Below are 25,772 nucleotides of genomic sequence, written 5' to 3'. Positions count from 1 at the left end.
TGTTTTAATCCACAAATCATCTGTAGAAATGAGATGATAAAGATTGTCCCAAACTACATTTGAATTTGTTCAAATATAAATAATTATGTTTAATTAAACAGTTAAATCAAGGAAGTTAGTTTTTTTAAGAAACTTTAATAATGGTAATTTTTCTCCTGTTTAGTTGTTTTATTGATGAAGTTGTATTTTTGTGTTAATTTGCTCGTTTGAGGGAACTTCTGTGGATAATTCTTCACTGATTTGTTTGTTAATAAACAGGATAAAACTTCAAGCTTCAGTTTGATGTGTGGAAACAAAGAAAGATGAAAATGTTCTATTTAAATTGTCCTTTTATTGAGAACAGCTTAACACATTTTCCTTGAAGTTAGAGAAACACGTGTAGCACGTAAGAGAACAGAGCAATAATCTGAAGAATCAGAGAAATAGAGGATTAATATTATTATACAGAAGAAACCCAAACTGACAAAAAGAGACAAAGGGAAACTAGAAAGAGCCGACTGCAGAGAAATGATGGCAGGTTGGAAACGGAGGGAAAGAGTGAAAGACCCCCTATGAAGAGACGCAGCTCCGTGTTGTCAGTGCAGCTCTGCTGAAGAACGAAGATGATGATGAAGCTCAGACTGAATCAGAGCCCAGCTCATCTCAGAGAAGCTGACTTTCTATGTAATATTTCATTTCTGTCAAGATACGACAAAAGACCAGAGGAAAGAGCTGAACAACTGATCACTCAGGCAGAATCCTGATTCATCAGTGGATTTGTTCCTATTTGCAGCTCTGATCAATGATTCCAATGGAAGCAGGTTGTAACTACAGTGGTAAACTGCTCGTCTGACACTGAAGTCATCTTTTTGTGCTGCTACATTAGAAGCACTAAAGAGCGAGTCTGTGCTTTGCTTTATATGACGATGGAGCCTCTGGTCCGGTTCCTGGACTTCGGCTCTGTTCCTCAGCTTGCAGGCTCAGAGAGGCAGCCTGGTGCCGACGCTGCACCTCGTATTCCCTCAGCTATGTAGAAAAAGCAGCCGTGCTGCACTGACAGCACAGAGCCCTGTAGAAAAGCATGCAAAATGATCAACTCATCATCATCACTGTCGACTTCCTCATAGCCATCCTCAGTGCCACAGCCATTAATGTAATAATCCTTATCATTATAATCATCTTCATTATATCATCTCCAGACAAAAATAGTTATATGCACTTAAAAAGCTGAGAAAACAGAGAAAGGTCGAGTTTACCAGCATTCAGTAGAAAATGAGAACCCAAATAAAAACACCAAAAAACAAGAGTCCTGTTGACGGTCATGCAAAGAAGATGTCAGCTACGCTGCTTGTAGCAGATGTGTAATACTGTGTCCTCCCTCATTTTAAATATGGGAATCTTAGACGGAGTTTCAAGGCTAGTAACACACTAAGAAGAACAGAAGAACAACACTTTTGTACTGTACATGCTGCTATTTCTTCTTTTTTTGTCTTTTTTGGACAGGGGTTTGGAGGGGGTCATGTTCATTAGAACCATCACACATGAACGCTTTCAGGTAACCTTTGACCTTTCAGTATTAGAACAGGCTGAAGTAAAAGATTTTAGTGGATGAGATGAGTACAATACAAGTTTTCAGTGGTTCACCTTGGAAAAAAAGCCTTCTACCTTTAAAAAAAAAAAAAAAAAAAAAAAAGAAGCAACATGTTTGAGGGATAGTTCATACAAACTACGCAGAATTATATAATGATATAAGTAATAGATGCTCCACTTCTAGTAGCCTCAGTGAAAGAAAAAGAAAAAAGGGCATCAATAACAGCACAAATCAAAACCTAGCACAGAAACTGATTCATACCAAGTTGGTCGTCACAGAAAAAAAAAGAAAAAGGAAAAACAGACGCAGAATCCAAATTGGGTGCACTATCCCTTTAAAAAGAGTTATTTTCTTTATGAAGTACACTGTCCCTTTAAACAACAGCAGACAGTACTTGCACAAGTGCATGAGTTGTACATTAGGACAACAAATTCAAAAGAAAAACACAATAATAAAGCACAATTAAAACACCACTACAATAAATAAATAAATATAGAAAATAAATAGAAACCTGAGGACTGTGTCACCAAACCGACTGCCGGGTCTCCTAATGTCTTGGTTGGACCAAGCGGCGAGACAAATGCGAAGGCAGCCAATGGTGGATGAGCAAAGTAACAGTGTGCCCCGCCCCCTGCCTACACACACACACACAAACACTCAAAAATCAGTGTCAAAGTCCATCTGTTCAACCCTGCCACCCTGGCACAAGCACTTAATGTCATGAAAGGATAATAACACTTCACTGTAACACAAACCCAAATAAAAATGATGAAAAATGATGAAATTATGAGAAAAGAAACTCCTGGGTTGAAGGCCGTGGACTGATTTGTCCTCTAAAATAAACCCTCTACTTCCATCTCTCACACAACAACCTTCAAAACCTCTTCCCAGGCTTGTAAAGAACACACACTAGACAGCATTAAATGTACATGCGTGCAAACACACACACACATATTGCACACTGTGGCTAAAGGCTGTCCTGAAATGAACCACCAAGCAAACACACTCCAAGCGCTAGTTATTTGTGTGTGCTTCATTCAGAGCGAACAGCGGCAGCAGCTTTCTGCTCTGTGGCATCAGAAGTGAGAAAGGTCACGCATCCACCAGAACCCTCCCTCGCCAGCGCCGACTTCTTCTCTCGTGTTGAACTTAAAAGAAAAAGAAAACGACCTGCTGTTGTGTTCCAGTCAGCGCCGCGATTGTTTCGGGTTAAAAATATCTTAACTTTTCAGAACAGAGTGCTGAGCTTCAAGCGGGTATTCATCTGTCTCCTAGCAACAGCAGGAACCACCAATGGCGCACCCCCGTCTCCGCTGAGCACCATTTTAGTACAGAAAATAAAACAAGAGTCGAAGCTGAACGACTCACTTCTAATTCTAAAAGGAAGAAGAATGGCGTTGGCACACACTGCGCTCGAACACTGAACCACTTTCTGCCACAATGTCATGTTAAAAGTTAATATTTCAGGAAATCCACCCCCTCTTTTTACATTTTTGATTATTTCATACTTGTCTAATTACTGCATGGAAATTAGTGCATTTAGTTAGTCTTAATATTGTTAAAAATATATTAAAAGAATGATAAAAATATTCATGTTTAGATCAAGTGGATTTGGCTTCTTTGGTTAAAAATTTGCCCCTTTTAAAAGAGAAATGACCAAACATAAAGACGCAGATGTCAAAATGATTTGCTTTGTGTTTAGCTGAGAGAAAATGGAAGTTATTTCCAGCTGGACACTTTGGGAGTTTTCCTCCATGTTTATCCTTTAGGAGGAGAAAAAATTGATTACTTCTAATGAAACTGTTTGCTGCATCACAAAAATCCCGTCGTATTTCATCGCCATGTTAGAAAACATGCAAACACAACCTCTAAGCAACCTTCTCCCTTTCTGCAAACACGCCGTAGGTTATCAAAGCACAACAATACTTATTTCCATGTGATTTAACTGCAATAAAAATATAGTTAAAAGGTCTGTTTTTTTATTTCAGCCAATAAATCGACCAAAACTTTCCACACTAGAGCTATAAAGGACTTATCTGTTCTGCTTCTGGAGACGATTTTAACATGGGAAGTTTATTTTTAACTCTATAAAACAAGTCTATCTACTCATCTATAAAGATCTTTATTCCCTAAAATATATTTTGTTATAATAAGCTAGAAAAATTTCAAATGGAGGCAACTGTGCAACAACAAAAAGAGCATTGCTTCCCAAAGCAACACGCTCTTCTCATGCAGCCTGAGGATGCAACATGTAAATCAGACTGCCAGCTTTATGCACGAGGGGAAAGTCCTACCGCCACAAAACTCCTGCTGTGTGTGTGCTTCTCGATTTGTTTTGATGCCACCGAGTTCAGCAAACGCTCCTTTCCTGCCGTTCCCACTGCAACAAGGAAACAGCAGCAGGTTCCTCCCACTGCACCGACTTGACTGGACATGTGAACGCTGCATGTCTGGATTACACAAACACACTTCCACACATATGGTCTCATGCTCTACATCCACTGGACACCCCCCCGCCCTCAAAAAAAAAACCAAAAAAAAAAAAAACACACAAACAAACAAAAAAGAGAGAAAAAGAAAAAGAAAAAAGACTGAAACAAAAATAAAACAAAACAAAACCACATTTTGATCATGAGTTTGGGAGCAATAATAATATAGCAAACATACAAGCAGCGAGTTACAAAAACTGCCAAAATCCTTTTCCACTTAAAAGCCACAATAAAAAACAGCCACTGTTAATATGGGAAAAACATGCTTCCTTAAAACCAGAAAGAAAAAAACAAAAATATTTCCTTCAACTCTAGAAACCACTGGCATCAAGAATTCTGAATTATACAAATTACATATACAATTGCAAATGTGTAATATTAATCATCATAATATAGTAATGTTAATAACAGATTTTACTTAAAACTTTACAGACTGCATTTCCAGTGCAGTGTTTATGTCACACAAGTGTGGATTCACATGGGGAGGGGGGGGGGGGGGGGGGGGGCAGGGTTGGTGTCACAAAAATAGTGGGGGTGGAAAAGATACCACAGGACGGAGGAGTCGCACCCAGTCCTGGAAACACCCCCGTCTCCCATCAAACACCCAGCGTGCCGGAGGGAAGAGGAAGAGGAAGAAGCCCCGGGGGGGTGAGGGATGTTGTGCAGCTGTTGTTGGATGGATGTCAGGAGGTGTACAGCAGGTAACAGACAGTGGTGAGGGGGTGGGGGGCGTAGATGCATGCTGGGGGTGGATGAGGCTGGAAGTCCAGTGAGGGAGGAATTTCTTTTTTTTTTTTTTTTCCTGGATAAGGGGGCGATCACCCCTGTTCCCCAAGCCGACACTGGACATGTTCTTTCATCCCTTCCTCCTCTGAATCGTCTTCCTCTTCTCTCTCCAGCAGAGCGCTCCCGACAGACGCAACCAGAGCATTCAATCCTGAAAAATAAATCATAAAAGGACACACAACAATGAAAACTGTCTGTTTTTACATGCAAATATCTGTACAAAGTATCCAGACTAGACTGAGTTTAATATATACTGATGGAAGGATGTAGAACAGAGGAGGGCAACCCAGGTCCTTGAGAGCCACGGTTCTGCAAATGTTGGCAGTTTCCCTGCTGCAACACAACTGACTCAAATCAATGGCCAATTCGCAGACTAGTGCAGAGTTTGATCTCAAGTCTGCTTATTAGATCTGATGTGTTTTAGGCATGTTGCAGCAGAGGAACCTGGAGTTGCCCACCCGATGTAAAATGCCACATGAACCCATCTGAATGGCAACTAGCAGATCAAACTCCTACAGTTCATGAAAAAAAGATAGAAAAGCTACGAATAAACAAGCAGGAATAAAAAGCTGCAGCAACATTCCTCTGGCTTTTTCACTCATGACATCTTCTGTATTTTACATTCGAGAACATGCGAGGAAAACTCTGCACAATGCCCACTTTTAATGCACAAACTTGCATCTTATTCAGAAAATCTAAGACTGCTGTTGCGGCTTCCAAACCACCTTTGCCGCTGAGAGTTTGGGTGGGGTCCTCCTGTTTGCTTATTTGTGACGCGCGAGGACGTTCTCTTGACAGAATACGCTGAAATCCAGGGATGCGTTTAATACTTTATTGCGTCTCCAAGCTATAACAGCGCAATCAAGATTGATGAATGGATTGTTTTAACCAGGGAGATAACAGACAGAAATGATGTATGAATGTGTGGATAGCTGTCAACAAAATTATGGCGACTACCCCACCCTTGCTCTCTCATCCGTTTCCCAGGTAAATATGCGCCTTTATACACCTCTGTGCAAGCACACGCCCAATCACACACAAACCACCACCTCTGCCACACACACACTAATGCACCATGCACCTCCTCCTCATCTATGTCTCCTACAACTGCCCTCCACACATGAAAACAGCTCATCTTATCCTTCTGGACTCCAGCGCCACAGATAAAACAACCATAGTAGTTTTTATCTAAATTAAAACTACAGCCTTACACAGGACTAAACTCTGCTCACAACTGCTTCTATATGATTGATTTTAGGGGCTCATGGGATTAAGTTTGTTAGTCTCCACATTCCCTATGTATATACTGCACACTGTATTTGATTCAAATAGCTACAGAATAAGTAACTTCTTGATCCATTGTGTGGGAAGATGTCAGGTGAAATGATCTTCTCCTGGTCAGTAGTTATGCACATTCAAAGCCGATGCAAACAGGAATGTATTTTGCTGACTTTCTGACAGCTGATCCTGCATCTGAATTCACACACAGCTGCTTCTAAATGTAAACATCTGGTTCTGAGAGGAGCTTCCGCCGCTGTCAGGAGCAGTCTGTACCTCACTGAAGAGGTGCAGCTGGCGCGCCTGAGCAGTGGAAGTGGATGTTTTGCCACTTGCTGTCTCTGCGATACCAGACGCGGGTTTCCTCTGACTGGCTGGACCGCGGCCGACCCTGGCCGTCAACAAACTGGGTCAGGCGGATGTAAGCAATGCAGGCTGCGTCCTCGCCGATCAGGTGGACGTGGGGGTTCAGGATGGTGGTGTGGATGGGTTTGTTGTTCTTGGCCAAAACTGAAAAGATGGTGGCAGTAATGTCAGGAGGGGCTGATGGAGAGAAAACTGACTTTTCTATTTGCTGTTGAATATTTCAACCACATATTAAACGTATAATTAGATAAATAGCAAATGTACAACACTTAGAGCAGCACTTTAACTTTTTCTGAGTTAAAACAAGCCACTCAGAAAACAAATGTTTCAGTCTTACGGTTCTCAAAGTAGAATCTGTGGAAATCCATTCCTTCTACCAGGTTGCCCAGCGCCTCCGGCTCGAACGAAGTCAGTCCGGGGTCACAGATCTTACTGGAGAGGAAACAGTGAGCTAAGTTAACAATGGTGAATATTACATTTTAACTGTGTATTTGACATGGACACGAAACTGCAGACTCACGCGTATGCATCAAAGTCTCCATTGTTTATGGCTTCTATCAGCTGTTCAGTGATCTTGATGATTTCCTGTTTGCGTGCTGCAGAGAACATGAGAAATAAGTTAAATGGAGGTAAATACAGGAGTTGAACTTATGGAGGAAAGTTAGTCTTTAAATCATTCAAAGACGCTCAGGCGAAGGCAGATATCATCACAACTCAGGGTAAAAATTCTGTACATAAGCCACACGCAAAGTCCGAACAGAGTCTCCAACTGTCAGTACTGTAATACAGATACACAAAAGAGATCTCATATATCAACACAAGCAATGCCACCCGCTTGTTTTAAGATGTTACAACAAGTAAAAAGCGACAACAGATCCTTCAGCAGGGTGTGATCCCAGTTACCCGAAGCAGAACACTGTTACGAGCAGGCAGGCCTCCTCTGAAGCCACACAGGGTCAGTAACCACGCCTCCTGACTGGGTACCATGCGTTGGAGTACTCACTCTGCGAGGAAGACAAGGAGGGGCTGGAGGGGGAGTGAGGGGGAGGTGGGGTGGTGTGTGCAGGTGGAGGAGTGGGCTTGGTGACGGGTACTGGCGTAACATCGCTTTCTGCCGCTGGGGCTGGTTGAACCCTGCGAACGCTGCTTACCAGGTCAGTTAGCCGAGACACTGAGTGTTGTGCAGGATGGATGGATGGATGGATGGATAAGGATAAGTTAAAGACAATCAGAAAAGAAATGAGAAAAAGAGATGAAGAAAAAGTAAAAATCCCCCCAGTTGTATCAACATTATATATTATCAGAAAAATTCATATTTATTGACCTAATCATCGACACATGTAGTTGTTCTCTAATATTAAAAATGAGGTTATACATGTCATTTTAACTGGATTTCAATACATATTTATGACAACACTCATTAAATTTATTTACAGTTTGCAAGCTCTAAATTTAAGAAAAATAAATAAATATTAAGATATTTCTAATAAAACATGTATTTAATGGACCAAAATGGACCAATAGTTTTCAGTTTTATGTTTGAATATCTCTTTAGCACCATATATTTATTATTATGTTCTAACCTTAAACAATATCCTGAAGGGAGGTAGAAATAAATGTCCCTCCAGAAACCAGATGAGAAATGGAAGTTTATGCAGAGCTAAGTAATAAATACAGTTTTTCTTTTTTCCTTCCAAAATGACAGATGGCAGACAGGTTCAGTCCACTGCATCATGGACAGATTACCAGACAACGGGCAGGTAACAGGTAAAGAGGCACAGAGCAAACATTAACCAGATCTATAACTAGTCACTTTGGTCTTCTGCATATGTTTATAATACTTTTTTTTTTTTTTTTTTTTTTACCTTTTATTGTCATTTTTGGATCAATTCAAAGCATTCCTTTGATTTGCATAAATTCCAACATTATGTTGGAACTAGGGGACCAGTGTTGGCTGTTTTAGTCACACTGCAGGTCCCATTTCAGGTCTGTTTGTGCACACTTTAGATCCCTTCAAGTTTTTTTTTTTTTTGCTGTGTAAATGTTTTGCAACTTTACATGATTATCTTGCCTAACTTACTTGTTCTTGATTAGCATTGTTCACCTGACCTTAAAAACGTCTCTCTACACCCATTCTGGCGTGTAATTGTTATAATTTTGCAGCTCTCCAGGGGCTTTTAGGCAGATTTTTGTTATTTACGTCTCTTTGTTTGATGAAGTTTTATAATGTTAGGTTTCTTTATTTGGTCTTTGACAAATTATCTTGGCTATTTTGCCTCTGGGACATATAAAAGTGCCCGTTAGGTCTGATGAGTAATCCATCCATGTTTCCTGACATGCATCATCTTGGAATGGAAACAGAAGGAGGCAGATGCAAACTAGCTGCATACAACTGTCTTGCCTGTTGTTATTCTTTTCTACTTACTCTGCATGGGGACAACTGGAGTGTGTGGAGGGGAGGGGGCGGAGAGGGCAGCGGGAGGTGGAGTGTTGGATCTCCCTTCTCCGTCAGCAGTGGGCCCTGAACTCCTACGCACTGAGCCCAGCAGGTCAGCAAACTTTGCAGCAGCTGAGGTTGAGGAGGGAAGAATTTGGAGGACACTGGACTTAAGTTTAAAGTTGATCACGGTGCCGGTCTTTTTAGATGAACAAACTACAGCAAACCAAACCAAGCAGGTGTGGGGGAAGAATTGTGGTCCTGGATGAGTCATTAGAACTCAGCAAGATGGTCAACATTAAAGACAGAGCAGAAGTCATGCTGAGAGGTTAATGAGAAAATAATGATAATTTCCCTTTATGTCCATGAGGAGGAGACAATGAGTTATTCCAAACACATTGTGTGGGTGGAAAAATGCATTGTGGGAGTTTAAAAACTACAAGGCTTTTAAATATTTCTGAAAACAACTTGTTTTTCCATCACTTAGTGTTTTAGACTGCCTGACAGTAAGATGCTGACTGATTGTGCTTTAGTCAAGGTAACCCTGGGGTTAGTAGTACTAAAAGGCAGCAGATGTATCACTTAATACATGAAGGGACTAAATAAAAAAAAACAAAAAAAAAAACAACACACACAAATAAGAATTTAGTCAACCACTAGCAGAGCGTGTGAGTATGTTTACGTTACAGGCTGCATTTGCTGGACCATGCTGACTTACAGTGCACAGCAGCTGCGGAGCCCTGAGTGCTATCAGGCTGGGAACTCGTGCTGGACTGCGCCTTAAGCGAGCTGTTGTCTAAGCTCTTGCCTGACAACATGCACACAAACAGAATGAGACCAAACAGAAATAATTCATGATATGACAACCAAACGCACATTTAGCTCCTCAAAACACAACAGAAATGTCACAGTTAGGACTGGTAGGAGGGCTTATTTGATGGCATGATGGTGGCTGATGATCAACCACACAGTAGCCAAGTCCTTGTAATGTTGCTTAACTCTTTTTCTATCAATCATTAGAGCTAATGACTCCATTTCAGCAGGATTTACAGCTCTGGGTGCTGGATGTGAGGTTTTACTGAGACATAGATGCAGGATTGATGATGACGACAGAGATGTTTATGATGATGAGAAAGGATTGGATCGTACTTATTATGTTTGCATGTTTAATCCACTGTAATATAATGCCCTTTAAAACGACATAACTAATGCAAATCAGTCTTGGATAGCTATATAAACTGAATCCTTCCAAATGCTTATTTGGAAATAAACAGAAACTAAACATAACCAACAAGACAGAAGCCAGATTCAAGCCAAGGTTGTTTGATTGAGAAGTGGTCTCTGGAAAGCATAGTCCTGCAACATCCCAGTGAGATAAAGACGTAGTTCAACACATACATGTCAACAACTGTCAAATAATACCAATATTTTTAGAACACATTAGAATACAACCTTATGTACTCATCACAACCAGCAGCATGACACCTATACTACCTATAATATAATGGAAAATATAAGTACTGAGAGCAACACAACAGACATGTTCACAGATGCTCCAAAAGCCAGCTCAGGCGTTGGGTTACAAACCAGCTGTCCAACAGCGACCTGATGAGGTCCCAAAACCACCAATATGACACTCACTGTTCCTACCAAACATGCGTACCCTTCCACCCCCACTCACCTGGCTCTCCAAGCTTGCTTTACACTATCAGTATGTTTAAGTTGAAAGAGTCATAAAAGAGTTGTATCAGGCTAATGCCATCCAAAGGTGGCGCTAGCCGAGCCGTGTGTCTTTGCCGGACAGTCTCTCTAGGCACTTCGTCTCCGTTTCCTGCCATCAGGGCTAAATTTAGGCCCTCTCCTGCTTTTAGCGCTGGCTCTCAGTCCAAGGTGCCCCAGCCCTCTCCACTCCTACCAGAAGGGGTGGCGGGGCAAATTCCCTTTGCACATACATGAACAAAAATACTTAAAAATACATAGATTTCACATGCTTCTTCAGACAATCTGATCATTAAGTATTAAAAAGTCAAACCTTATTAATAGCTATACTTTAACACAGTTCTCATAGCAAAGAGAGAGAAGGGAATTAACTGAACATGAGCCACTTCTGATCATTTTCAGTCAATCTAAAAATTATCCTGAAGCTCAAACATGAATGTTTAACCTCTTTTCTAAGAGGCTGATTTTTTTTCCTACCTCCTGTTAAAAATGGGACACCCAAAATAAATGAGGAGCATCTTTACAACCACAAGAACTGTAATATATTAAATTCAGCAGGAAGCGAAAGACAAGAAGCCCCTTTACAGACATCCGAGTCAAGACAGATACCTTGTTACTGTGTCAGAGTAAATATAAATGTAGCAGCACAATTAAAGAATCAGTAAAAAGAAACTGTGCAAAAGTTGAAGCTAAAAGTGAACCTGAGCAGTTTCATGGATGGTGTAACTGAGATGTTACACAGGGAAGTATCTGAGAAACTCATAGGCCAGGCCTCTTCAAATGGTGGCCCATGAGCCACATGCAGCCCAGAACCAACTTCTATGTGGACCAGCTTATGTAAAAGAATAAAGATATTAATCAAGAACCTTCAGTCATTCCTACACTGAATAAGTAGCCCACAATCCTACAGTCGTGTAGACCATGAATGCAACACTTGGTTGCCTAGCAACATTAACCGCAGTGCGTGTTGTGTTTTGAAGTTGTAAGACCGGCGCTAGCAAGCATGTCGCTCTCTGTCCCAAAACGCTAAATTGACAACGTAAACTGCAGTTTTAACCCCGCCTGGACTGATAAGTATTTATTTATTTTGCCGTCACGTTCGGGCGAAAACCGATGTGTTTAATATGCAATGAGTGTGTGTTGGTGTTTAAAGATTATTATGTGAGGAGGCCCCAGATCAAGAGGTTTAGTTTGATATGACCTTTTTATGTTAAAAGTTAGGAGAAAAACAGGTTCTGACTGGAATTTTCTTTTTTTTTTTTGTGCATTATCCCTTGTCATGTGGGACTGAATTTAAAATAGAAACATTAATAAACTACTTATTTTTCAAAATGTAAATGTGTCTAATTTATTTATTTTTACTGATTTATTTTCCCTTACTTTATTTCTGGCTCTGACTATTTTTTTTATTTGAAAATCTGGCCCACCTGAATATCTAACTGAGTTGCCCTGCCATAGGCTAATTGTGATAATCAATACCTCTATTAATAATCGGAATAGGAGAATCGAGGGACACCCCGCAAATTCACCTTAGAAACTCAGTTAAACCCAAAATACTAAAAAGTATTGTCATACAAGTGAATGACTCCTTCATTTTCATGGGAACTACCAGTAGCCTCATAAATAATATCAAATAAAAGGTAGAGGAATATTTACATAAACATTTTTTTTTTTTTTACCATATAACAGAAAAAGGTAGGACTTGCTTTATGATTTAGTATTTGTTTATGGTTTGCTACAGCTTGGCTGCTAGCTCACTGACATACCTCTGTAATCCGCAGCCTCTGCTTTTATATGACACTTTGTGTAGTCGCCTCAAGTAGGAAAATTAGCATAAGCTGTAAGTGGACAGTGCTGTTCTTATGTTGTTGTTTTGTAAATTCCTTTATAATTTCTTGGAGCTTTGACTTGTTGGGTGGAAAAGCTTGTTGGAGTCTTTTAGCTGAGGGCCTCCATGTCACATGCTACTTGCTAGCACTGGTGCTTCCTAGCGTGTGAAAAGATCTGTTGGGTTGCATGTATGTCATGCTGGAACCTTTACATATAGCTCTCATTAGGAAGAGGCTAACATGAGTTAAAGTTAGTTCAATCTTCTGAGGGGAACAAGGGTCTGTTAGGAAACTACACGTTTACAATCATGTTTTGGCAAAGAAGGAACTTCTGCCTCCAACGTGATCTTCACAATCTCTTCCAGAAAATCCCAGCAGGGTGTATTTTTTCAGTCCATATTAAATCTGAAAAGGCCGAACTAGTTCAACCTTAAATGACAGGTCAGCTGTGTGAGAGCTTCCTATGGATATGCACGTAATTGGAAAGTTGGAGAACCTAGCCCAGTTCTTTACAACAAACTTTATGGTATTAATTCTTTGTATTATAACAGGTGATATTATGGGGTGGAAAGGGAGTAAACCAAAAAAAAAAAAAAAAAAAAAAGCCTGTAGCACTTCATGGAAGGATCTGCGCCCAACTGGACAGTCCACTAGCACCTTCCTACGATGTCCTCTACTGTTTGATTTTGTGCTTGTGTTGTTCTCACTCATATGCAAGTTGCTTTAAATAAAAGCATCTGCTAAATGACCGTAGAATAGAACAGAATAATCAACGTAAAGGTGACTGTAGATGTGTGGATGACTTGGATTCTCCTGCAAACGCCTGCTTGAAAGCGTCTGTGTTCTACTCTTTGGCTTATTTGTCTGCTATGTTGTTTTTCTAAATGAAGACTGACCCAGGTGTGTGTGTGTGTGTGTGTGTGTGTGTGTGTAGGTGGCATGCTCAGTCTGTGCTGTTACAGGAATTCAGAATGCAGAGAGTCAGCTGCAAGCAGACCCAGTGGACCCTTGAGGACTGGTGTGTGTATACAGTATGTCACACAAGCTTCCACCTCCACTCCATTACCTCCTGACTGAGAGTCCGCACAAGATCAAGTCCACGCTACATTATTTTAAACCTGAAATTCACATGTCTGGCTTTGACTCAGGAAACTACACAAAATTTGCCTAAATTCAAGCAGGAACACATTCGATTCTCTGACATTCCCGGTGAAATATCACAACAGACACCGCAAGTTTTCTCTAAAACCTGTTGAGAAAAACAGATTGAATCAGCAGAAGTTACTTTTTTTTTTTTATTAACTGTAGAAAGAGACAAAAAACCCGGGAGAGAAAGACTTGTCTGCATGACATGTAGGACTGCCTGAAAGACGTCACACAGGGAAACTGGGGTCTGTTAAATCTTGTATTTTTGGAGCCAGACCGGCTCATGAAGGACACAAAAGAAGCATGCTGTGCAGTGCGAACATTTCAGTGACAGTTTTGCAGTCTGATCCAGCATGGATCAGCTTCATGAAATTACTGATTTCTTGTCTCCATAATAAACATAAAAAAAGAGAAAACACTTGCACGTCTGAAGTTCCACTGGAGGATAATGTGTTTGTAGTAGATCTACGTTTAATTAATCCCATGTCTTCTGCATCTCCATGTGCTTTTGGTCACCTTGTCAACCACGTGTAATCACATCACACAATATTTTTAGGTTATTAATGTAATTACAATTTGCATCTTGCGTATTGTTGTTTTGTTTTGTCTTTTTGTATGGACCCCATGAAGACTAGCTCGTCCCTCTTTGGAGACAGCGGGTAGGAGACAATAAACAATAATAAACACATCCTAAAAGTAAAAAGTGTTGCATCTGCCTGAAAGAATTTAGAACTGCAGATTTCTTTGACTTTTTTTTTTTTTTTTTTTTTTACTTAAATGACGTTTTACTAAAGAAAGTGACCAAATATTGATGCACAGCTTGATAAGATGTGTTTATCGTTGCTGACAGGAGTCTAAATTCAATCAGTATTACATAGCATGGAGTTGAAATAATAAGACATATGAGATATAAGATTGTGCTTTTTTTTCCTCAGGAAACCAGCCAGAAGAATGAAACTTCCACCGACATCCTACTGGAAAAATTGTCATTTTCTTCCCAGCATTGGTAAATGTTTCTTGCAGTCATACATGACAGCTCTGTTGTGGTTGCTAGGGAATTCGTGACATAGCAGTAAGACATCTATAAGAATGAGGAGGAGGAGGAGGAGGAGGAGATTGGGGCGCACACAATGTTCTTTAGGCTTGGCATCAAAATGATACATTCATGACCCCGTTTAGACACATTGTACTCAGCTGAGATGCAGAGAAAAAGGGTGTTTGAGTGTTCTTGCAGAGATAAACGGATGCAGAACTGCACAAACAAATTCAGTCACACACAGTGAATATGAAACGATTTCACACAAAATCATTTGAAGTTATTTGCCAGTATGTGTGATACCTTTCTCTGGAACACAACTAGTGTGCGCACACACACACACACACACACACACACACAGCTCTGCAAAAGGACTCTGCACACAGGCAAGTTGGCATTTCAGCACTGTTTGCTCCTAGATCTCAGCTGAGTACTTTATGAGGAAGCCAAAACTCAACATTACAAGATCTCTTTCATTTCCCAGCCTCTTCCTGTCAGACATGCAAACAAGCGCACACAAACTCGTCTTCAGGCTTCATAAAAGCAAAGCATAAGGAAGCAATTCAGCTGAACTCCAGGAGAGGTCAGTAAGAGGTTAGCAATGTCCAGCACTTGGAACATTTTGAAGGTGATCCAGGATTTTTAGCGGGTGTTAATCCAGAAATATGTGGAAAAAAAAGAAAAGAATCATGAAACCTTTTTTTTCTGGGCTTTTAAAAACCAAAAGCAATCGCAGATGTTTTCAGCAGTTGGCATCAAATCCATTTTTGCCCTGAGGCTCATGATATTACAATCTAACAAATGAAAAGGTCGTGCAAATCGCAGCACAAGAACTAATAGAACTAATAGCAAGAACTAATAGCACATTTTTTATTTTATTGACATTTATTGAAATGAATGATACTTATAGTCTCATTATTTATAGCATTGGGCGGCTGTAGCTCAGGAGGAAGAGCAGTTGTCCTTCAACTGGTAAGTTGGGGGATCGATTCCAGGCTTCCCCTGAAATGCCGAAGTGTCCTAGGGCAAGACACTGAACCCCAACTGCCCCCTGATGTGCCTATCGGGGTATGAGTGTGTTGAGTGAGTGTGTGTGTGAATGGGTGAATGTGACAAGTAGTGTAAAGCGCTTTGAGTGGTCTGTATGACTAGAAAAGCGCTATAGAAGTACAAGTCCATTTACCATTTACCATTTGAAATGGTAAAGTTTGTCAGATTGTCAGTGTATTGAACAACAAATTTAATATTTTCACAAAGACAGAACCCTTCCAGGTTCTGTAACAAAAATCAGCTTCTACTGTCTGAAGAATGCAGACTCAACCGGTCAGGATCTACCGCTACAAAGCCGAAACAAGCCCTTCAGAAAAGCAACCAACCAAACCTCCAAATCCCTCGAGTTCCTGCCAGTCGATGGCACAACACTTGTTTTTAAAGCCTCTGCAGCGCTAAAACATCCTTGTCTGCCTCATGTGATTTCTATGAAGTGTTTCGCAGTTACACAAGTCGGCTGCAGAAACAACTTCACTGAAGTGTGAAGTGATAATTCAATACTTGTCAAGATCTCTGACGTATTATCTTCTTCCACAAGAAGTAAAAAGAACCCACTTTTGTACCGTTTAAACATATTCTGCATCTTGACAGTCATACCTTTCACATCTTCGTCCTCTACGGTGGTGTTGCTGCTGTCTGATGATTCCTGGAGAACAGAAATGGACAATCAGTTTGTGTGTGAGTAGACGGAGCAAACGTCTGTTGGATATACATGAAGACGCACATCACATCAAGGGTAGAGACGCCTGATAACCACTGGTGAAAGACAAACCAGCAGGGGGCATTATCTTATCTTAAAACAGACAACCTGGATCTCATCAAGATGTGGGATCAACTCACAAACAGAAGATGCTCAGTACTGCTAGAGTGTTAGTCATAAACTTGGCAAATACTAAGTTAAACCCATGCCATCAAAGCTCAATGTCTTTAATCAGCAGTGTTTGACTATTTACCCACTGCCTGAAATCTCTTTTAGTCTAATCAGGGCGAAGCTTCCTCTGCTTCAGCCCCAGCATGTGCATCACACCATGTGAACACATGACAATGCTCCAACGAAGAGCAGCTCCCGTCTCTCGGCAAAACTGACAGATCCTAAATTGGGCACGCTCCATCTGAAAGATGGAAGCAGGCTGAAGCGATTCTTGCAGGGTGATCGGTTGTCATCCTGAGCAGAGCCTCAGATAGTTCAGATCTATTCGGCTGCACGTCTGTCTGTCTGTCTGTCTGTCTTCCTCTTGACATGCTTTTGCCAGAGGAGTTTCTGATTTCCAATTAGCAGATTAAATGGGTCTAAATTCCCCTGCATGAGCAAGGGTGTTGAGAGACTCTGTGACCTCATTAGAGTTGCACACGTGCACCAACAGCAACATGAGCACAAAGCACAAAAGTGGTTTCATTGCCTCCTAAAGAGCAGCTGGTGACCTGAGGAAAGGAAGAAAGAGTGAGGAGAAAAAAAGCTGCCAGTGAGCGTTAAGGGAACCAAAGCGAGTTCTTCAACTATTAGAAATATCATCAGAGGAATGAGAAACCTGCTGGCTCTTTGGATTAAAGCATAAAGTAGTTGATGTGTATTAGTGGCAAGAGGGGCATAGAAAAAGTAACTGATGTGTTTCTACAACCGCCTGTCAGATCTCTCCTTAAGCAACGGAAACTGGCAAAGTGTTGTTGTGCATCTGTTTAAATAAACGCTTTAAAACGTTCATTCTTGTTGTTTCTATACAAAGACTCCTCATAAAGCTCAGATTTACTCTCAGCTGTGCAGACAAACTAAACTCAGTTTATTTGGTTTGTAAAAAAAAAATTAAAATTGAGGAAACCTGAGAATTAATGTAAACTTTCCCACCATCTCCTCTTATAAAGGTTAATGTGGATAAGTGTATCTGAGAGCATTTTTTTGTCGATGTTTTGCTTTTTTGTTCCGTTTTGTCCACAGAAAGTGAAAACTTTTTGTAACCTGTGCTTAGATGCAGGCGTGCAACTGTGGCACATGTGTCTGTATCCATGCATATTGATGTGTATGCATACACACTCTGGAACGCACATATACATTTCTGAAATATTTAAATTCTAATAAAAAACAAAAAACCAAACTAAGTGATTATGACTACGAGTTACATCTTATGTGATATAAACAATAAAAAATATCTGAAAGGTCTTTAGTATCTTCATTTGAAGACTAAGCAGAGGGTTTTTTTTTTTTGGGGGGGGGGGGGGGGGGGGGGGGGGTTGGAATAAAACTGTATTGTTCCCACAACTCAGTAAATCCGTTGGTAAAACCAGACAGTTTAGTCAAGCTGTTGAGGACAGGATTTCACTTCAAAGTCATGCAAGTTCATGCACAACCTCTAAATACACACTGGACATATTCTCACTCACTGGGTCGACTACTTTAAGGGGCTAAAGGAGGGTAAAAAAAAAATACACAACTATATGTAGGAGCATCTTTTTAGTACATCACAGCTCTCTAACAAGGAAACTCAGATTTAAAAACAATCTTGTTACAGCTTGCAGCTAAAAATCCATAATCATCATTGCCATTAGTAAAAACAAGACAGGAATCACATGACTGATTCCCACCAGGGGCTGTAATAGTCTCATGTGTCACAGTTTACAAAATCCTTAATCTGAGACTGACATGGTTATTATTCCTCACCGTGGCCTGTTGAAAGTCCCTCGCTAGACCAGCGCCTGCCTGTCATTTTTGCAGAATAATGTGCTCACATTATAAATGCTCTGAGAAGAAACTTTTTATAAATTTATAACAAGACTCATGGTATCATAAAATTAAATTATTATTGTCATTGTAAGACCTGAGCAGTTTGTCATTTTATGGACTTTTGAGTCTGAAATTTTAGTTCATATATAAATATACCTACTGTGCCCCATGTCAAAATGAAGGACATAATTTCACATGAAATGCCTGTAGCAGTTTGTAGTTCTGTGTCACATAATCAGATTTTTGCTGATTATCAATAATAGTTTTATGTCAAGTTAATCAAAGATGTGCAACTTTGCCTTAATCAACTAAGGTGGGTTTGTACCCAATTTTGAGGGTCAAAGGTTAGTAAGCAGTTTATATTGAAATTGCACAGTAAAAAATGATATTATTGGACTAAGAGGTTTGTAAAATGAATAAATGAATGAATGATTGGTGTTATGGTTTTACTAATCTATGAGTATGACAATTAAATGATCATGTCAAGTTTCCCTGTTCTACACACACAAAAACAATGCAATTTGCAAAATAAAAATAAATAAAAAACATTGTGTTCAACTCAGGTTAAAGAAAAAGTCAAAGCACATTTTAAGTCTAAATCTTGGTTGTTTATCAGTTAAACTGTTATTTGTAGCATTTTTTTATAAACACAATTTAAGAAATTAGAACAAATCCCGTGGCTCTGCGGCCAGCTGCGATTTAAGTGTTAAAACTGGTTCTTTGCTTAGTCTTCTGTCGATAACAACGCTGCTTCATCAAATGAGTTTGGAGTCTTTTATGCTAAAATTATTCATTTCGTAGCTGAGGTAGCTGAAAATGCTACGGTACAAAAACTGACCTTAAAATAATTACAGCAGCAGAGAATGTCCAGAAAAAACACTTTGAAAGACCTGCAGAAAGTCTGAAAACATATAGTTGCAGACTGCTTTAAAAGACTTCTTGGAAGCAAAATCTAAAAAGTGAGTTTTGCTCAAAATAACTCCGGTAACAAACTCAATGTTTGACATGGCTGACAACATCAGCGCCTTGATAGTTTTTAACATTACATTATTATTGCCTTATTTGCTTTCGCTGCTTTAGACCCTCCAACGTATTAATAAATGTACCTGCAGAGATGACTTGTAATGTGGTATAAAAGATGTGATTAGCAATTCCACTTTAATGAAACAAAACATTTGCAAACAAACCCAAATGTAGTCCCCTTTAAATCCTGCAACATTTATCTTCCGGCTTTAAAACCTATGAAAGCACACATATGCAGGGGTGCATTCACACAGATGCATGTTTGAAAAGGAGGATCAAAGGAAAAGAGAAGTAAGGATGGAGGAGAATGACAAAGAAGGATGAAGAGTGGGTCAGGTCGGGGGAATGGGTATACCTTTGTCCCGTCCACCGGATTATGGATGACAGTTGTCTGAGGTTCCTGAAGTAAGAGGAGGGAGTTGGAAGAATATGGGAAAAAGCAAGAAAGAGAAGGGTGAAAAGAGCAGATTTTGACACAAATGTCGGCAGAAATGAACCAAATTTTTAAAAAAAAGAAAAGAGAAACGTGTATGTTGGATGGCGAGAAAGTGCTTGGTAGATATGAGGGGGCAGAACCCTCAGACAGTGTCATAGTGGGAGGATGAGCTGAAAACTGTAATTTGGAGTCAGTTGTGTTCTCCACACACACACAAAGAGCAGAGACAGCACTGACAAGCTAAGCAAAGTGTTTGCACGTCACGGAACATCTCTCTCACACACAGGAATGCTGCCATGACTTCAGAGGTAATTATATTAACCCAAACTGTAACCCCTACCTACTTAAGTCTGATCGTTTCAGTGTTTCTCAATTCCAGTCCTCAGGCCCCCCTGCCCTGCATGTTTTATAGCAAACCCTACTTTAACACACCTGAATGAAATAAAAGGGCTGCAAAGAACTTGATGAGGAAGTTTGATAATCTGACTCAGGTGCTTTGTTGGAGGATCATGTCTAAAACAGGCAGGGCGGGGTCTGAGGACCGGAAGTGAGAAACACTGCCTTAACCTAATCTTAGTAGGATCCCCTGTGATGAAAACACATGCATCTCCCCAAAACATGAATAAAGCAAGGGCACACTCAAAGACACAGCCTAAGGCATGAGACTGCATAAAGATGCACTTAAAACTGTGACTTTTTTTAACCTTAACTTATCCTGACTTCTTGCTGTATAAGAACGCTATTTTTGGACCAGCCAGCTGTGCATGCATAATTCTGAGCGCCACCCCCCCTTGTCCTAAATGATGCACAGTTGCACTGAATCATGTGAATTGTATCAAAATCAAAGGGCTAAACACATGAAGTAAATCAGCCAGCGCATACATTATGCATGAAGTGTGCTGTGTGACAGATAAACAAGAGCCTTGACGTCTTGCAAGGCGCTGGTGCACTCTGCAACAAGACTGCGATACCCTCGAGCTGAAAACGGGTCATTCTGTTCATTCACACTCAGCTCAGCAGAAGACACGATCACTGCCGGGCAGAAGCCAGCATCACTTTAGATTTTAGATCTAAATAAAATTCTGACAGGAAAGGCTGTTGTTTGTCAGGACTGTGGACACACAGATCTTTCACCAACACAAAGACATAAAGTTGTTCTTGTTTTTAAGCTTCTAAGGCCGTCTAAACATTATAAAGCTCCAGCTAAGCTTTCATTTCCATTTAGAGGCAAAAACTAATTTTTTTTTTCCTTCATGCATCATGTGTTACAATTTCTGCTACTATCTTTGTTTAACAATTAATAACTTCATTGTCAAACTCGTATCTGATCTTTGTGGCTTAAACTCTACAAAGCCCCCCCCCCTCCCACACCCCACTCGTTACAGCAGGCTGATTCCTGTTGACTCTGCCGGGTCACATATCCCTCCTTTTTACAGCTGTCCAGTCTTCTGAGAACCGTCATTTGATGTACAGTAAATCAGAACCCATCAGCACCCTCAATATCCTCTGCAGCACTCAGGAAGTGACACCTCTCTGATGACCAATCAGCTGTCTCTCTTGCTGATGATAGCGGTGTTGTCAAGGCAACTATCTCCAAGGACAACAGGCACGAATGGCAACTTGGGAGATGATGATGAGAACAAAGTACCTGGAAATTTGCAGATTAGAAGGGGGCGAACGCTGATGGCATCATCTCATCAGACAGAGGGGGGAAGAGTTTGATCGTTACACATCTCAGCTGACCTCACATTAACACTGCTGCTCTTTCGAGGACGCTCTATTAACAAATTTAAGTGGAATCATTTCACAGAAAGAGAGCACGCAATCAGATTGAATTTATTCAATAATGTGTACATTTGTACGTTCTTTCAGCACTTCCAGGTCAGAGGATTAAGGTCATGCGAAGGTCCGCCCCTACATGCTCACACAGAACAACTTAATGTACCAAATGACTACACATTAACTAGTTCAAGTCCCTGGCAAAGGAATAGAGATCACAGTCGCCCTCCCACTCTCAATTCTCTTCAAGGATCAGAAAAAAGCCTCCTCTACAACGTGCTTGAGTCCACATTCCTACAAAGACCCTGAAGACTCATGTTAATGTAAGAGAATCTCTGTACATGTACTAAGCCAGGGGTGGGCATGTTTAGGCCCTGAGAGCTGCAGCCCTGCAAGTTTTAGATGTTTCTGTTTCAACAAACCCAACTCAAATCAATAACTGAGCAGATCTTGACAAGCAGCTGGGTCCATTTCAATTGAATAAAGTGCGTTGGAGCAGTTAAACATCTAAAACTTGCAGAACTGCAGCTCTTAACAACCAATCTTGCATACTCCTGTAATAAGCAGAGCTTTAAAGTTAGGATTACAAGCCTGCTTGCAAAACAAACAAAAAAAAGAAAAAGAAAAAAAAGATTATCATGAGAGGCACATGTTTTTTTCCCATCTTAGTGTCCGGCAGCCCAGAAGATATTTATTATGGATTTTTATTACATCCTTGCTCAGCTGTGTCGCATAAGCGTGGCATCTGGAACTCAGTCCAGTGATTTATGATAAAGCGTAGCCTCTAGTATAAAAATGGTAAGATATAGAGGGCAGAAGTGTAAGTATGTGAACCTTACTGAAATTCTTACCAACTTTTGCAACCACTCTGCCAGTTAAAAATACATACATCTGAGCTCCTCTCAGCAGGATAGATGTGGTTTACTTTACATCTTTCTTTTATTTCTTTTTAGAGAACAAACATTTTTCCATGAGTCTTTGATGTTTGGCTTGATAAAAAATAGAAAATCCATGAGAAAGTAAAAGATTGTGCTTGGTTTGTAACAGCAGCAACGTTATGCTGTGCTTTTAAACACAGATTACATCTACAAATCAAGAAAACAGGCTTCCAAATACAGCTTTAGTTACTTTCACATTACAAAGGCTTAAATACATGCTTTCTTTTGTGGTAGCTGTACTAATCATTACTTACAACCACAAAGGGTTTTTTTTCTGACAGCAACTGCTGTGGGGAACACAGATTTCTATTTGGTGATGGAAGTAAACCGCAGAAACACAAGCTTTCATGGAGGCGCAGATTAAACAAATGCAGAACTAACCTGCATTTGGATACAGATGTGATTTCCTAACATCAACTCTACATATTGAGCTATTCTGACTGAATAATGTAGGACAGGGGGATGTTGTGAGAGTTATTACGGTCGTACATACTTGCAAATACAGCTGGAATACATGTGATGTGCTTATTAGCAGATTTATACTTTCCTTTAAAAAAAAAAAATCTATAAAAAGAAGGAAACATTATGTTTTCTGAAAAATAAAACAAATTAAATGACAAAAAGGAAATGAGACTTGCTAAAAACACATCGCTCCCAGCTGTAATTTAACAAATTACTGACTGATGCAGCTTTATGCCACATTTGTTTTGAATCTAAGTCTGTTTATCCTCAACATCACGACGCCGATCATGAATCACAGAGGCAATTTCATCTGTGCTATTTTCACTGGTGAACTAATAGATTAAGAAGAATTTATATTATTACTATCACAGTCTGGCTGATAATGGATTTTTCCAGCCAATGAGGAAATAATTAGAATATACCAGAAGCACTTTATGACAGAGTTGCTTCAAAACTGAAAATGATTGAGATATTGTTTGTTATCTTTCATGCAAAATACTAAACAGCAACTCACCAAACATGCACTGAGCTACATGTGCTGCAGACAGCGCTCTTTCTTATACAGTTAGATCCACTCTGCTAGAAAAACATTTCACAGTTTTCAAGTTGACACATGAAAGAGAGGTAAATATCAAAACATTACACTTGTCAAGCACCAACTTTCAGCACAATAAAACAGCTTTCTTAAGTTTAGCCTACCTTTAGGTACTAAGGCGGTTCTGAATAGGGCTTCATTTCTGCACAAAACTAGCATGGGTTAAATCAATGTCTGTTTCAAAGCAAGGCATTTAAAACCCTAAAAACATTTTTTTATATCTCAGTTTCCTTATTTGGTAAATATCTGTTGCTATCTTATATAATTGCAACAGGCAAAACATGATAATGGGCACAAATAATTAAAAATAATGGTAATGGTTGCATCAGTAAATGTAATTATAAATGCCATGTCATACAATGTGCCCACATAGATGAAGAGTCTGAAACGAGCATTAATCTCCCCAAGAGAGCTGATAGAAAGTAAAAAATCCAGCGAACATTACTAGATTTTTCTCTAGGTTTTTATTGCAACTCAACAGAGTCAGTTTCACAGATCTGTAAACCGTAAACAAAAGTGGACGTTGTGGAATGAACCGGCATGCTATTTGGCTGGAATCCGCAGACCTTTGGAGTCTGCGCTCACGCAGCGGGGAGACATTTCTTTACAGGAAGAAGGGGGTAAATTGCACTGACAGTCCCGTCAGGCGCTCGGCTTCTGAACCTCTTTGGCAAACTTGCACTGACAGCGCAAAAATGTCACAGAAGCACAAACCTCTACCTGGGTGTACGTCACATAGCATCCCCACCTGTCATGGGGAAACGCTTCCTGACACCACCTGCTGGTTGAAGACCTAACCAACCGCTGTGGCCATGGCAGCGGCTTGGTGAAGACCAACCTCAACCGACAGACAGACAGACAGAGAGGTGAAAACAAACACAGGTGAAACGATAGGGGAGTGTAAGGGGGTGAAGACGGGGGGGTTTTAGGGAGGTATAGGTGATGGGAGGACAGATGGAGACGTAAACACAGGTGAGGAGGGGTTAGGAGGTAAATACCAGCGCAGGTGAAGGGATGTTTCCTTTGGGGCTGGTGACTATGCTGTTTTTGGTGCTGTTTGTCTGGGGCTGTGCAGGAAAGGAGAGGAAAGGAAAGGAAAGAAAAGGGAGGAGACACAACAAGAGTGTTAAAAACAACAAGAGTGTATCCATGCAGTGCGTATGTGTGTGTTTTATTTTAAAAACAACTTTCAGGGTTTTACCTTGATGCTTGTGGGATGACAGGTTAATTAAGACTTTTTCTTTATTATTATTTAAATGAATATTTAAGCATATTAATTTATCTGTAGCCCTTTAATTTAACAAAAAAAAAAAAAAAAAGACCAAAAGAAGAAAAATAATTAAATCCATGAGTGAATGACCTCACAAGCACAGCAAGATAAAAAAAGAAATAGCTGGATAACGGATTCATTGTGGAGTCCTCAGTGTGGCGGGCAGCAGTGACAAAAGGTTTATCCTGAACATTAATCTTAAGACTGATCTGTTGTTGTGAGAGGTGAAGTGAGGGACATCAGTGTGTGACATCATCACACGGTCACTGATGACGTCTCCTGCCTGGGATTACAAATAGCAACATTTCAACTGTGCCTTTTGGCCATAACGAAGCGCCTTAATGAAACAGGCTTTTAAAGACCACACAGTTAACAGCAGACAGTCCTTTATAGCTTAAAATGATCATAAAAGGTTTGTATTAAATCCATATTACATCTGTAAATCTGTTGGGAAAAGGAAATCAGCAAAGTCAGGTGGAGTTCTGGGTGTGAAAGTGAGTCATCAAAGTGAGTCACTGTTAAAAGTCAGCAGCCATTACATAAATCTTAATCATATGACTCCATACCGTTTTAACAATTCCTGCTCACCTCTGTGAGTTCAAGAGAAGTCACGGTTTATTTGATGCCTTCAGATGGCGTTGCATTGGTGTAATCGTTTTTTAAATAGAATGGAAAGGAAATCTGCCACAGAGGTGGGAAATTTCCACCTAACACTTACGCTCGTCGGCTTAAATAAATTCACATCATAGGTATTTCTCAGGGAATTAAAAATGCAGATTTTAAAGTGATAGAACAAGATTTAATGAAAAATGATGATTTAGAGCGACTGTAATTGTGTCTGTTCATA

General features: G+C 40.1%; 1 protein-coding gene across 4 annotated transcripts in view; it reads right to left on the bottom strand.

Moving 5' to 3' along the window:
- Positions 1-101: 101 nt before the first annotated feature.
- LOC306764263 (calcium/calmodulin-dependent protein kinase type II subunit gamma-like) overlaps positions 102-25,772 on the bottom strand; it is an 87,117-nt gene continuing 61,446 nt past the window's right edge. For 3 of the 4 annotated variants that reach the window (XM_079251358.1, XM_079251355.1, XM_079251356.1), the window contains 10 exons: positions 24,654-24,722; positions 19,801-19,845; positions 16,304-16,352; positions 9,645-9,734; positions 8,915-9,058; positions 7,493-7,660; positions 7,010-7,085; positions 6,827-6,921; positions 6,400-6,633; positions 102-4,996 (listed from right to left, as the gene is read on the bottom strand). In XM_079251358.1, the coding sequence (XP_079107484.1) occupies positions 6,401-6,633; positions 6,827-6,921; positions 7,010-7,085; positions 7,493-7,660; positions 8,915-9,058; positions 9,645-9,734; positions 16,304-16,352; positions 19,801-19,845; positions 24,654-24,722 (969 nt within the window). In that variant the 3' untranslated portion in view covers positions 102-4,996; position 6,400. The remainder of the gene's footprint in view (positions 4,997-6,399; positions 6,634-6,826; positions 6,922-7,009; positions 7,086-7,492; positions 7,661-8,914; positions 9,059-9,644; positions 9,735-16,303; positions 16,353-19,800; positions 19,846-24,653; positions 24,723-25,772) is intronic. The other variant, XM_079251357.1, reaches the window with a different exon arrangement.

The sequence above is a fragment of the Telmatherina bonti genome (genome assembly GCF_933228915.1).
Source record: "Telmatherina bonti genome assembly, chromosome: 13".
NCBI lineage: Eukaryota > Metazoa > Chordata > Actinopteri > Atheriniformes > Telmatherinidae > Telmatherina > Telmatherina bonti.
Note: the sequence above shows the minus strand (reverse complement) of the source record. Positions and strands in the feature narration are given on the sequence as shown.